Genomic DNA, 14567 nt, shown 5'->3' on the forward strand with positions numbered 1-14567 from the left:
AGAAACTTCCCCCCAGAAGAGAGTTTTACAATATTTATGTCTCAAGTGCATAAAAGACTTTAAAAAAGAGGGCAGGGAGGGCTCCCAAGAGCCCAAGTTTCCGGAAAGGCCCTTAGGGTTATTTTGGGATTCTGTCTCAAAGTTCCCAGACAATTGTGTTAAAAATCTTCCCAGGAAGCCACGGCACCCACCACCACCCACTCTCCGGCCCAGTGGAAGAGCTGAGCAGAGCATTCATCAGCTTCTGTACCAGCTTCTTTCTCCTCTCCTCCGCTCTCTAGGCCCAGGCTCAGAAGACCAGATAATAGTACACTGCTAGCTGGTAAAGTAGAACCCCAAGTTCGGGGCTGACCCCAGAGACCGACCTAGCCGAGGGCCCCATTCACGGGCCACAGGCTCGAGAAAATAGAAAATAGGCAATGTACTCCTAGCCCCAATCTCCCAGGGAGAACCTTGTGAAGTGCTCTGCAAACTATAAAGAAGCTAGCTGTTATTACCAGACTAAAAGGCAGCCCAGCCTAGAAGTTAAAAACCTCCAGTGCCGTCTCTGAGCCAGACTGGCTGTGGGGCCACAGGCAGACTACCTGAGGACACCTGAATACAGCTGGAACAGCCTCAGAGAGCATCCTAATCGGACAGATGCTAAGGCCCAAGGAAAGGAGGAAGTCCAGACCTGATCAACCCGAACATACACTGCACAGTCTCAGGGACCTCAGAGGCCACGCTAGGCTGGTCCTGAGCAGTGGTCCCCTCCGTCCTCCACGCGTCCAGCCCTGGGCTCTCCTTAGGACGTCCCATGATGCAGAACTCACTCTCTATTCTGAGGCTGCCCCTTCTGCTTTTAAGAGTTACGATCATTCTATTAGCAAAGCCAGGCACTGGGCTAATACACAGAGGCAGAAGGACAGTCCTTGTCCTTAAAAACTTAAGGGAGTCCATCCTATTGAGCCAAAACCTTTCTTTCTAACACTGGATATAGGGAGCTAGACACCCCATCTCATGCCACAAAGATATATACACCTCAAATATTGAAAACTATTTTTGCATGTATTTGGAAAAATAAAATACTATTTAAATATATATATATATATAACTATATACACCCATACATACTTATATATCTGAACCCCCCCTCCCAAATACACACATATATCCTTGCTCCAATTTTGTTCTGGGGGGTGACACCAAATAGAACAAGTCTAAGTCTCCCCAGTTCAAGACAGTCCCAAAGACACTGAGAAACAAATAAAAAAGGATGGAAGGGGCCCTAGAGAGACTCAGCACATAGACAAGTGACAAGGGAGAAGACCAGAAAAGAAAGGCATAAAGATACAACCACAAAAACTAAAAATAAATTAACAACTCCCCCTTCAACCAAAGCCACTAGACCATTTAGTATAGCCCTGTTTTCCCCTATCTCCCTCCAAGGGTATCCTTGGGTTACAATTTAGGACAGTAATAGTAATAATATTTAAATAATGCTTTACAAATACCACATCCTTTCATTTACACGACAATCTTGAGAAATGCTATTATAAGCTCCATTTTACAGATGAAAAAGCAGGTTTGCCCAACATCACACAGCTAGGAAGTATCTGAAGCTGAATTTGAATTCAGGTCTTCTGGACTCCAAGTATTAGATAATCAGGAAGAAAACTCCAAATTTAAAAAAAAAAATTTCAGTTCAAGGCAGAGAAGTGAATAGAGAAAATGAATCCTCCCTAGAATATCTAGTCATGGAAAGTAAACTCATTTTCATACTGGTATAATTCCATTTTTATTTATTTTTCCTTTTTAAAAATAATTCCATTTTTAAAGACTCCCAATAATGACCTAAAGCCAAGAAGTGGAATAAAGGATATATTGCCTAGGAAATTTATGATCAGAGAAGGAGGAAGGAGGCAGTTACATAATGAAAGAAAGGGCCAACAGAGTCAAATCTTGGATCTCCCCCCTGCTTTAACTATGTTATTTTCGGCGAGTTGTCTCCCCACTCTGAAACTCATCAGTGTGCCATTTTTAAATAAGTAGGCTAACAAAAAGGTATGAAATCTCAAAGGAAATACTCTGGAAAAGTACAAATGAAGAGGTTATAACATTATCAGGATTCAAACTCAACTGTAAAGCAGTAATCATCAAAATTCTGTGATTTGGGGTAAAAAATAAAAAACAAAATAGTAGATGTAGGAGGTAACATAGACACAGAATGGCAGATTTGGAGAATAGACAAGAGGACTTCTTTCCTTTCTCTCCTCTCTCCCTCCCTTTTTTCCTATAAAATATCTCCATCCTGAATCTGTAATGGAAAGTTCTGCCGCAATAAAACCAAATTTAAAAATAATGACTATGCAGGTAACATTTCCAACATTCTTAAGGTGAACATTTTCAAACAACATTAATTGTGTCAAAGACAGAGGTGCTGAATGTTCCATGAGTATGAAAGTGGTCTTTACTATAAGTGATGGCCTTCTGGTATATTCTTTTCTACTGCTAAAAAAAATACCCAATGACTATCATCCTAAAGTTTCAATCGTAGGTAAATTAATTCAAAAAAAAATTCCAAATGAAAAGAATTAGTAAAAATGCCCAAATACTGTAGCGTGAATAATCATGTAATTTAGACTGGAGAGTTATGGCTCTCTCATTTTATAGAGGGAATCACCTGCCGGAGATTGCGGCCCCACGTGCCTCCGTATACGGTTAACCGAGCTATTATGGTGGAAAAATTCTTCAAGGGTGACTAACTTAAATGTTAAGCATTTCAAATAGTTGGCTTTTGGCGGACGATCACGACATCCCCCGCTGAGCCGGTAGCAGAAGCTGTGGGTCACATGTACTCGCCACAGTATCCTAGTAACCTACATATTTAGACACAGCTTTAAAGGTGGGAAATAATCCAACAAACATTACCTCATTTGAGCACGTGATTCCTTCGTGATAGTACAGGAAACTTGTAATACATATTTACAATCAAACGATTAAATTAGAATTTCTAAATGTTTAATGTGAAGAAGGCGGGGGCTCCCCAACAGGGACCAGATCTGAATCCCTTTGTTCTGGCCCAAGCCCCAGCTGAGGCTCAGCTTCCTCCAATTCTCCTGCTGCCTTGGAGCTCCCAGAGTCCTTCCTCCCCAGCCCAGGCCACGGGCAAACAGGGGGTCGCTCAGCTTATTAGCTGGACTGATCTCTGGATAAAGGGAGAATTCCTATTCCTCTTTTACAGATGGGGAAACCAAGGTTCACAGAAAGGTGATTCAGATAAGAAATGATGGAGCCAGGACTTGGCCCTGGGGCTCCAAACCCAAATTTCTTTCTCCGATTCCTTGTGGGAGGATATTCCCTGTCATATCTCTGATTAAAAAAAACACAGAAATAATTTGGTATCAGAGGAACTGGGTTCAACTCCTGCCATTTGCCACTTTTTTCATCTGTCTCAGTCTCCCTTTTTCATCTGTAAAATCAAGAGACTGGATCAGAAGATGTTCAGTGCCTGGAGCACCCAGCGATTTATCAGTAGCCCAAACTGAAGTCAGCCGAGTTAGAGAGGGGATCTGGTCCCGCAAAAGAATAGCTGTTGGGAACCAGAAGCCCCGAGTTCAAATCTTCCCTCTGACGCTCACTGCCCATATGAATGTGGACAGATCTCTTACGTGCTTGGTGCTCGATTTTGCCCTCGGCAGGATGAAGGGGCGAGGGCACGAGGTCTCTATAATCCGGGCTCTCACCCCAATCCTTCCCTTCCATGCTGATCCATTTGGCTGGCTCGGTCTAGAACAATCCTCATTTACTCGTGTTTATATGACCTACAGCAACAAGATTCTGGTGTGGTTTTTTTCCTATTTTTAAAAGTACCATGTTATTTCAATTAAAAACTAAAGAACCGCAAGCTTGGTGACCACACACGGAGCTGGAAGGAAGAATGGGGCCGTTATCTCGGCTCGCCAGGCTTTTCTGTGGGGAGAGACCGCAGTTTGTAGAGAACCAAGGTTCCTCCCGTGTACACCCCCGCCAAGGCTGCCCATCCCGGCTTCTAGCTCCCATCATCCGGCCTTGGAGGACCTGGGGAGTAGGAAGAGAAGCTGCGGGCCCTTCACACGGCACAAAATTAGAGCAAGAAGAAATCATCTCTAATCCAGTCCCTCACTCAAAAATAAATAAATCAATAAAAAGGAACTAGACGGGGGTTTTAATGTGGGGCTGGAATGGGTCAGGCCCCCCTTCTCCAGACCCTCAGCCCTTCCCCCATCCGGACTGTCCACGGCCTCTTCCTCGGGAGTCCAGAGGGTTTTGCAGAGGATTCTCTATACAGGGCTACTAATAATCCCCTCCCAGTCACCCCTTATGGGAGTAATCTCAGCCAGGTTGCTTTCCAGCTTAATCATTTAATCCACAAACTTTAATCACTTTTGGTGTGCCGAACAAAGGCCAAAAAATCTTCCCCTTGGGAGCTTCCCTTCTATTGTACCTCAGTTTCCCCATCTGTAAAATGAGGGGTTATACCCTCCACAATCCCTTCCAAGGCTGACATTTTCCAGTGAAAAAGAGAATCCTGTCCCTCCCTGAGGCATAAGAAATAAACATCAGGACGCCATCATTGGTCGGGTGCAATCCCGGACAAAGCGCGGGCCCCTCGGGAATCTCTCTGGGAGCAGAGCCGGGGCGGCTGCTCTGCCGGTGAGTGTGTATGGAAAGCCACGGGGGGTCCCAACAAGGGGTGTCGGGCCCAGCTTGTCTCCCCTCCGCCTTTCTCCAAACTAACAGAAATGCCAGAGCTGGAAGCCTGTCCATGGGTGTGGTTGGCCCGGGCTGCTCCTGGGCCCAGCCAGGCTGGGGTGACTCACCCCTGCGGCCCACGGGATTCCATCCCCAGCCCGGGGCCCGGGCTCCTCCCTGCCAGCCCTGGGGAGGCAGCTGTGCTCCGCTGGGGGGGCCGGGATGGCTCACCTGCTTGTGCCTCAGTCTGCCTCGGGGTCCGGCTCCTGCCAGGGAAGTGGGAGGGGAGCGGGGAGGAAGCCAGGGAAGATGGAAGGGCGGGGGGCCGGGAAGTGAGCCCGCCCCGGGGAGGACAGTCAACAGCGGGCCAGGGGGCTCCAGAGCAGAGACTGGAAGCTAGAGCATCCACATCCCCCGCCCCACCCCCAAAAGCTGAGGAAAAACCCAGTGGAAACACAGAAACCAGTGTTCGAGACCTGATTCTCCCAGGCTTAAGCCTGAGCAGGCCCCCTCCTTCCCTCTATTCACTTCAGTTTTCACTTCTGCATAATAAAGAGCTGTATTAAATATTCTTTAAGTCCCTACCAGTCTGGACATCCCCTGTTCTAAGCCCCCTCCCAGCTCTGACATCCCCTGTTCTAAGCTCCCTCCCAGCTCCAACATCCCCTGTTCTAAGCTCCTTTCCAGCCCTGACATCCCCTGTTCTAAGCCTCTTCCCAGCTCTGACATCCTCTGTTCTAAGCTCCCTCCCAGCTCTGACATCCCCTGTTCTGAGCCCTCTCCCAGCCCTGACACCCCCTGTTCTAAGCCCCCACCCCAGCTCTGACATCCCCTGTTCTAAGCCCCCTCCCAGCTCTGACGTCCCCTGTTCTAAGCTCCCTCCAGCTCTGACATCCCCTGTTCTAAGCCCCCTCCCAGCTCTGACGTCCCCTGTTCTAAGCTCCCTCCCAGCTCTGACATCCCCTGTTCTAAGCCCCCTCCCAGCTCTGACGTCCCCTGTTCTAATCCCCCTCCCAGCCCTGACACCCCCTGTTCTGAACCCCCTCCCAGCTCTGACATCCCCTGTTCTAAGCCCCCTCCCAGCTCCAACATCCCCTGTTCTCAGCTCCCTCCCAGCCCTGACACCCCCTGTTCTGAGGGGTCCCCCAGGTTAGACATTTTCTTTCATTTTATGCTCCGGGTACCACTTCCCACCCCCCATAATCCTCCATGCTCAGACAGAACTGACCGATGCTTAGCGGCTATTTCCAAAGGCAGTGTCCAGTCCTGGAGGCTGCCGACGGCCCCGGCTCCTGATCTGGGCCCACAAAGCTGAGCCAGCAAAGCCCCGAGTCATTGGACCACAGAGTCACACAAAGAAACGTCTGGTCGGATGAGCTCTCCCAGAGGGGCTAGCACATGCCATTCACAGAGGCCCCTCCCAGGAAGCGGGTACCTGTACCAGGAGCTACCAGGACCTGACTCCCCGGAGCAGGCTGGGCCCCGGGAGGAGAGCGGGAAGCTCTGAGGCAGAGGCCGGCCAGTCTCTGGGCCCGCTCTGATAAGATAACCCAGCCCGAAGAGCAGGTCTGGTCCTGGGCACACCCGCCCCAAGGCATCCAGCTGACCTTCTGGGAGCCATTGCTGGCTTTCTGGAAAATAGGGGGACAAAGGAGGGGCGGGGGGAGAAGCCCCCATAGCCCACCCGCTAGCCTGTGCTGTTCCCTTCTGCTCGCCTCCTCCAGCCACTCTCTGGCTGAGAATGAAACTACATGAGAATTCAATGTCTTAGCCAGTCCTAGGAAGGTCAATGACCCCCTCACCATGGTCTCAGTTTCTTCCTCTGTAAAAATTGGGGATTGGGCTGCTGGATCAAGAACCAGGGTCCTTTCTGGCCCCAGGGTCTTCCTCTCTCAAATAAGGAAATGAGAAGGGACAGCCCCTAAAGCGTTCTTCAGCTCTGGCTGGCAGACACGATGCCCACATCTCTACTGCACTTACACAGACATACACTTTACAGATGAGGAAACTGAGGCACAGATCGTGAGACAGCTCTGTCAGGGTCCCCAGAGCAGGGAGTCTCCGGGCCCAGAATCAGACTTGGGGCTCTCTGCTCCAAACCCAGAGCCCTTCTACTTCCTCGGGTAAGTCAGACCTACCCCATCGCACTGCCTGTCCACAAATGCTGTTCTCACCCCCTCATGGGAACCCGAGTATTATTCCCCCATTTCTCAGATAAAGCCAGAGCAGCTGATCCAGTCAGAAAACCAGGAGGCTCCACATGCAGGACCGGGGCCACCCAGTGGCTTCTGACACAACAGTTGGTTCCTTTCACAGTCTAACACCCAATAACAACAACCAGACTCTCTTTCCGGGGGGCAAAGGTCTGGCTGACCCAAAAGTCTGGACACCCAGCGCTGAACCAAGTGTGGGGAAAGGGTTGCTGGCCCCCACCCTCTGAGGCCCTCAGGAACTCAGGGTTAGACTTTGGTCTGCCCTTCCCCTTTCTAGGCCTGAATGCTACCGTCCTCCCTGGACCTGAGGGGCCGAGCCCCAGAGACTTTACTATGGCCACTGGGAAAGAAGCCGAGAGCAAGGGACATTGGACCAGTGGGCCCACGCTAGCGAGAAGGCGAGATAAACGGTGAACTCAAGCTTCTTTCCTTCCCCAGGGGATAGAGAGGATAGAAGATGTGCCGGAAATAATGTCCCCTGGGGATGGCGGAAGATTTTTATTTATTTATATATATATATTTGCTTGTTATCCTTTTGAAATAAACTTCACTTTGTAAAAGGTAAAAAGGAAGTGAATACAGGAATAATCATCAATTACAATTTATTAATTATAACATCTCACATTTATATAAAGAAGATGCAAAGTCTGCGATGGAGAATAGCCCCAAAGGACTGATCCAAGGAGCCTTTTTCCTTATTTGTTGAATTTGGATAACGACCAAAGTCAAAGAGAGAGAATTCAAATCCAAGCCCTTCTGATCACAGACGGCACCATGGCACCTTCCATGGCGGTGGGATGTGTCACTTATTTTAAGCAGCATCTTCATTTTGAAACGTGTCCCTCCCCTGATCCCTTGTAATAAAGAATCAGAGGAAAAGAAACTTAAAAGGGAGGGGGGGAAGAAGGGAGTTCTGGGAAACTAAGCAATACAATAACCGTCTGAAAGTGCATTTGTTAGCCCCCCACCCCTGCAAAGAAGGGACGCGTTTTCTTGATTCTTCTCGGGCCAGGCTTGGTCATTATAATAACATGATATGGAATACTGCACAAAGGGGCCAGTGGTGGAAATGGTGGAAAACCACCAAGCCCCTGATCTCGTGGAACTTACAATCTGATGGGCACGGGCTGGGAAGGGATGAATTGTGTACAGAAATAACTGTAATATAAGACATAGGATGACAGAGGTTAACGAGAGGTTCAGTTTTAATGCTTCAGGAAATATGGAGGAGAGAGAGAGGAAGGAGAGAGAAGAGGAGAGGAAGGAAGAAGGAAAGGGAAAAGAGAGGCGGAGAAGAAGAGGGGAATAAGAGGAGAGAGAGTGAAGAAAAGAAAAAACAGACAGAGAGAAAGTGACAGAGAAAAGAAAGGAGAGAGAAGAGGAGAGGAAGGAAGAAGGGAAGAGAAAAGAGAAAGACAGAGGAGGGGAGTAAGAGGAGAGAGTGAAGGAAGGAGAAAGTGAAGAAAAGAAAGAGAGATACAGAGACAGAAAAGGGAGGAGAAGGAAGAAGAGAGGAAGGAAGAAAGGAAGAAGAGAAGAAGAGAGGAGTAAGAGGAGAGAAAAAAGAAAGGAGAGAGACCAAGAGAGAAGAGAAAAGAGAGAAAGACAGAAAGAAAAAAGAGGAGAGAGAAGAGGAGAGAAGGGAAGAAAGGAAGGGAAGAGAGAGAGAGAGAGAGAGAGAGAGAGAGAGAGAGAGAGAGAGAGAGAGAGAGAACGAGATCACTTTAGACTGGGGGAATTCTGTTTTATGGAGGAGGGGGCAGTTTCCAAAGCCTTACTTGAATCTGTCATTCCAAAAAATAACCAGGAATTAGATGAGCCCAGATGTCCCGGAAAGATGGAACACAAAAGGGGGCTGGGACTGGTCAGCTCCTTAGTGCATGAGCAAGATGTCTCCTTTCTTGGCTCTCAGTTATTTGAAGAAGGATCTCAGGGTACGGTGGGGAGATATGATGGGTAAGAATCTGAGGAATGCTCCCAGAAGTCCCCTCTCCCATCGCTGCTTCACCCTGGGATAATCTTAAAAGGCTTAAAGCAGGGAAGAAGGAAAGAAGGCCCCCAAGTCTCCTTAATCAGCACGGTCTATCTACAACTGACAGAGTTGGGAACTTTGCCAGATGTTAAATAATTTACCCAAGATTCCAGAACTACCCTCAGCCTCCGCTGTCTTCCCAAACCCACCTTCCGTCCACTTTGTCACACTGCTTCTCAAACAGTGCGAGAAAGAGCACAAAAATAAACGATACAAGAGAGCAGAGAGCTAGACAGAGGCTAGGAGAAGTATCAGAGCTTAAGTAAGTGCTTGTTGATGGATTGATTTTGAGTCATCGGATCTCTAAATCTTGGCTCACTTATGTGACCTTGGGTACATTATATAAGCGCTCTGCTTTAGTTTTCCCCTCTGTAAAATGGGAAGGGCAGCTCTGTGCGAAAACGGACAGAGTGCTTCTGGAGTCAGGAAGACATTATTTTCCAGAGTTCAAATCCAGCCTCAGACACTCCCTAATTAGGTGACCGTAAGCAAGTGATTTCACTGTTTACTTCAATTTCCTCATCTGTAAAATGAATTTGAGGAAATGACAGACCATTCCATCTCTCAGTAAATCATATAACCTCACCCTGCCTCAGTTTCCCCCTCTGTAAAATGGGAAGCCATTGTGGTATCTTTGCCAAGAAAACCCCAAATGGGGTCATGGAGGTGGGGAAAGACTGAGAAATGACTAAACGAGTTGGGTTGTTGGGCTCTGAGGCTCCCGTTGTGCTAACCAGGAAGAGGCCGTCACCAGAGGCCAGGAAAGTTGCAAAGGGCTTTGTCAGGGACTTGAGTAGGGCAGGGTTTACTCCAGGCAAGCACAGAGGTGGAGGGAACCAGTCCAGGGAAGGTGGAGAGGGAGGATTTCTCACCTCGTCCCTAATCCCTCTCCCTACAGCCAGAGAAACCTGCAGAAAGTTGGCCACACCCGACCAAGGCTCTCCCCTTTCCCAGAGCCTCTCCCTAGCTCTGCCAGAGGCACTTAGAAGCAGACAAAGCTGCAGCTGAAAAATCACCTACTCAATCACTCAACAAGCACGTATTAAGCACCCATGGGTGCGCCACACACGAACGTTTTGGAGATCGAAAACAAAAAATGAAGCAGAGAAACAAGATACACACATAGTATCCTCCTCGTTGGACAGATGGGGAAACTGAGGTCCATCCATCCATCCATCCACGTAAAGGAAAGGGGGGGCTGGGCTGTTGTTGAGGTCATTTTCGGTCATACCTTCCTCTCTATGACCCCATTTGGGGTTTTCTTGGCAAAAATCCTGAAGTAGTCTCCCATTTTACAGAGGGGGAAACTAAGATTATGTGATTCTGAGACACTAGAGCCATTTCTCATTTTGCAGAGGGGAAAACTGAGGTTGTATGATTCATAGAGACACTGAACCGGTTTCCCATTTTACAGAGAGGGAAACTAAGGTTATATGATTCAAAGAGATACTGGGGTGGTTGGCCATTTCCTTCTCCAGCTTGTTTTTACAGTTGAGGAAACTGAGGTAAACAGAGTAAATTGACTTGCCGAGGATCACACAGTTTGTAAGTATCTGAGGCTGGATTTGAACTTAGGTCTTCCTCTAGGCCCAGAGCTCTAGATACTGGGGAAACTTTCTCTGCAGCTGAGTTGGCAAAGATCTTTTCATCCTTAGGCCTCAAGTGACAGTAAGGGAGAGCTCCCTACTTTGCTGGTGCTCTTTTATAATTCAGTTCCTGGGCTTGGCTGGAACAGGCCAGCTCCCTCACCTGCAAAGAGGGAAACTGAGGCTCAAAGAGGGAGGGCTCACAGGAAAACTGACTGCTCTTTTCAGTGTCAGCTTTGTGCACCTTGGAAATCCGCAAGTGCCCCAGATCAAGGCTTGATTTATGGGATTTGCTTTTTGCCAAGACTTAAGAAATCATAGAGGAAATATAAATAACAGGGATTCAACTTAAAGGTTATGAGTTATGGGTATTTTTTCCTGGAGAGCTGGCTGTTAAACAGTTATGGGTACTTTTTTGGACAGCTGGCTGTTAAACATTTATGGATACTTTTTTCTGGAGAGCTGGCTGTTAAACATTTATGGGTACTTTTTTCTGGATAGCTGGCTGTTAAACATTTGTGTGTACCTTATTTCTGGAGAGCTGGCTGTTAAACATTTATGGGTATGTTTTTGGAGAGCTGGCTGTTAAATATTTATGGGTACTTTTTTCTGGAGAGCTGGCTGTTAAACATTTGTGGGTACTTTTCTGGAGAGCTGGCTGTTAAACATTTATGGATACTTTTTTCTGGAGAGCTGGCTGTTAAACATTTATGGGTACTTTTCTGGAGAGCTGGCTGTTAAATATTTATGGATACTTTTTTCTGGAGAGCTGGCTGTTAAACATTTATGGGTACTTTTTTCTGGAGAGCTGGCTGTTAAATATTTATGGGTACTTTTTTCTGGAGAGCTGGCTGTTAAACATTTATGGGTACTTTTTTGGAGAGCTGGCTGTTAAACATTTATGGATACTTTTTTCTGGAGAGCTGGCCGTTAAACATTTATGAATACTTTTCTGGAGAGCTGGCTGTTAAATATTTATGGGTACTTTTTTTCTGGAGAGCTGGCTGTTAAACATTTATGAATACTTTTCTGGAGAGCTGGCTGTTAAATATTTATGGGTACTTTTTTTCTGGAGAGCTGGCTGTTAAACATTTATGAATACTTTTCTGGAGAGCTGGCTGTTAAACATTTATGGGTACCTTTTTCTGGAGAGCTGGCTGTTAAATATTTATGGGTACTTTTTTCTGGAGAGCTGGCTGTTAAACATTTGTGGGCACTTTTCTGGAGAGCTGGCTGTTAAACATTTGTGGGTACTTTTCTGGAGAGATGGCTGTTAAACATTTATGGGTACTTTTTTCTGGAGAGCTGGCTGTTAAACATTTAAAAGTACACCACTGGTTAAAAGGCTTGCTAAGGCTACATAGGTATTGCCAGGGCCTGCTGGAGCTTAGCCCCGCCCCTCCCCCGTACAGTTCACACAGCAGACAGTAAATGCTGCCCGACAGCTGCGTCTGTGTCTCAATCCCCCTTGGACCTCCCCCCAGAGACGGATCCCACAGGGCCTGGCCCTGGATTAAGACAGCAGCTGGGTAGAAAGGAGGCTCTTTCACACTCCCCCACTCACTTTTCTAGAAGGAGCAAGTGCGGTTTAGGGGACCGTTAGTGACCGAGGTGGGGGAGCAGGAACTGGTCGGGCTATGAGAGAGACAGAGGAACGGGACAACAGAAGGAGAACCCAGAGGGACGGCCCCCTTCACTCTCCACGGGTATTATGCAGATTGGGAAACTGAGGAAAGCCAGAAAACTCAGGGAATGACATAGCCAAGAGTAAGAGGGGTTGGATAGCAAGGGGGGGCAGCCCCCAAACCTGGGACCACCAGAGCAATCTGAGAAGCAAAACAGGCAACGTTTGTATGTTAAGCAGCCAGCTTTGCAGTCTAGTTCGAGGATCACAAAGGGGGAGAGGAGTCATCCCCATTTTACGGAAGAAAACGGGGGAGCCAGGTCCCCCGGGCCCCCCAGGGCACGCTCAGCAGGCCGCGGACCACTGGGGGTAAAGGCCCTGGGCCTGAAGGCCCGAGTTCCAATCTCCCAGCCCGGCGCTCCGCCCCGCCCCCCTGGAAGGAACCCGGTGTGAAGTACGTGGGGAAGGCGGGGCAGGGGCGTGATTCGGGCCGGAGAGTCTGTCAAAAGGGAGTCGGAGCCCGGAGAAAACAAAGGAAAGGAAAAAACCGCGCTCCCGATTAGTCAGAGCCTGGGTTCAAATACCGCGGGGGCTTCGGGATGGCTTTGGACGCGACCTGAGCCCCCGGCCCGTTCCTTTGACTGAAGGAGGTGGGTGTTGGACAAGATGGCCCCAGGGTCCCCTTCGGCTCCAGGACTCCCCCGGGGCCCAGCGGGCCGCCTCAGGGGGAAATTGTAAAAGAGGCCCGAGGAGGCTGAGCCTCCGCCTCCCCAGGCGGGAGCTAAGAATAACAGGCCAAGTGACAATTAGCGCCTCCAAGAGTGACAGGTGGAAGCACGGGGTGCCCGCGGGCACGGACCCGGCGGGGGACCCCCGAAGCTTTGCCGGGTCCCTTCCAGCGCCTGCGAGCGCGGCCGAGCCTCGCCCCCCGCTGGGGGCTCTGGGTACTGTCCTCTTCCCCGGGGCGCCCCAGGACGGAGGCGCAGGGTGTGGCACCCGCGGACCACTCCTGCTTCTCAATTCTCCCCGCGGCCCCTCGGACCCTTCCCCATCTCCGGGACTAGTTTCCCTACGCGGGGCATGCCGTGGAAAGCCAGGCCAGGCCGCGGCCTTTCCGGGCCAGTTTGGGCAGATTGGGGAGTGGGCTGGGTTAAGGGGGTGGGGGTGGGGAGGCGGCCCGGCTCTCGGCCGGCGCGGGATACCACCCCTCACCCATCCCCCACCTCCGGTGGGCAGGCAGCGGGGCATGACGGAGCCTGCGCGGATCTGGCACCAACATCAGCACCCCCTCTCCTTCCCTCGGGACGTGTCCCCAAGCCGGGGACGCGGCCCGGGCAGCAGGGAACCCAGAGGGGGGGAAAATGAGTCATCGAGGGGGACTGAGGCCCCGGGAGGGGCAGGGCGGGGCCGAAGGGCCTAGCTCTCCCAGATGGGGCTCGGGGACCCCTCGGAGGGCGCCCTCCCGCCCCCGCCTCGCCCCAGACTTTAGAGACCTGGGAGGGGGGGCTTGGAGGAGGTTTGGTCCGGGTCCCAGCCCCCTGCCCCGATCCCGGCCCCATGGAGGCGACGGTAGCCCCCGGGCCCGAGCCTCTTCTCCCCGGCTCCTACCGTGCTCAGCTGGCTCCCCATGGCGCCGCTCAGCACCAGGTGCCCAGCACCCTCCTCAGCTGCGTTCGGATCGCCGGACCCCCACGAGCCTGTCCCAGCTGCCGGTCCGGGCGGGGAAGCCACTCCCGGGCCCGCCCCTGGCCCCGCCTCCGAGGAGGGCGGGGCGGAGGCAGCCCCGAAGAATGGCCGAGGGTTGGAGAAGGCGGCCCGGGAGCCCCCGATGAAGAGACAGGGGAGCCCCGCCTCTCTGGCTTACCCCAGCCCAGGCTCAACTTCCCCATCTGTCCAATGGGAGAGACTGCCCAACCAAGGTGGGGCCCTTAGGCCGCTAAGTCAATAAGCACTTATTAAGCGCCTGCTGGGTGTAGGGCTCCGCGCTAAGCGCCGCCACCGGAGATAGAGAAGAGTAGAGATACCGGTTCCCACGCGATCTAATTAGAGGGAGGGGAGAGACAACCGGTCTGTCTAATTGGGGGCGCTTTCTCCCCGGGGGCCACATGGCACACGCCCACAGATGTGAGGCGTGTAAACAATGGGAGAGGGCAGAGGCCCGGGGCCGGGAGGAGAGGAGAGGCCCGGGAGGCGGCGGCAGAGCTCGCCTTGGAAGGCAGCCAGGGAGCACAAAGGGAGCCCTTCTAAGAGGCCAGACGAGGGAGGCTCGGCCTTCTTGTCTGAACTGAAGAACACGGGAAAGGGAGAGAAAACGCGCAGGCCCCCAAAGGGCGCTTCCAAGCCGGGGTCTGGTATTTGCATTTGGCCCTAGAAGCCATAGGGAGCCCGGGGGCATCTTG

At 50.6% G+C, this 14567-nt stretch overlaps 1 protein-coding gene across 3 annotated transcripts in view; it reads right to left on the minus strand.

Moving 5' to 3' along the window:
- Nucleotides 1–13891, minus strand: part of LOC127538475 (NADH-cytochrome b5 reductase 3) — a 30366-nt gene extending 16475 nt beyond the window's left edge. For 2 of the 3 annotated variants that reach the window (XR_007947745.1, XM_051962283.1), the window contains exon 1: nt 13777–13891. Coding sequence is in view for 1 of the 3 variants with exons in the window: in XM_051962283.1 (XP_051818243.1) it covers nt 13777–13797 (21 nt within the window). In the remaining 2 variants the exon portion in view is untranslated. Of the gene's footprint in view, nt 1–5941; nt 6113–13776 lie in introns of those variants that run through there. The other variant, XM_051962284.1, reaches the window with a different exon arrangement.
- Nucleotides 13892–14567: the final 676 nt, after the last annotated feature.

The sequence above is a fragment of the Antechinus flavipes genome, chromosome 5 (assembly GCF_016432865.1).
Source record: "Antechinus flavipes isolate AdamAnt ecotype Samford, QLD, Australia chromosome 5, AdamAnt_v2, whole genome shotgun sequence".
In the NCBI taxonomy this organism is placed as follows: Eukaryota; Metazoa; Chordata; class Mammalia; order Dasyuromorphia; family Dasyuridae; genus Antechinus; species Antechinus flavipes.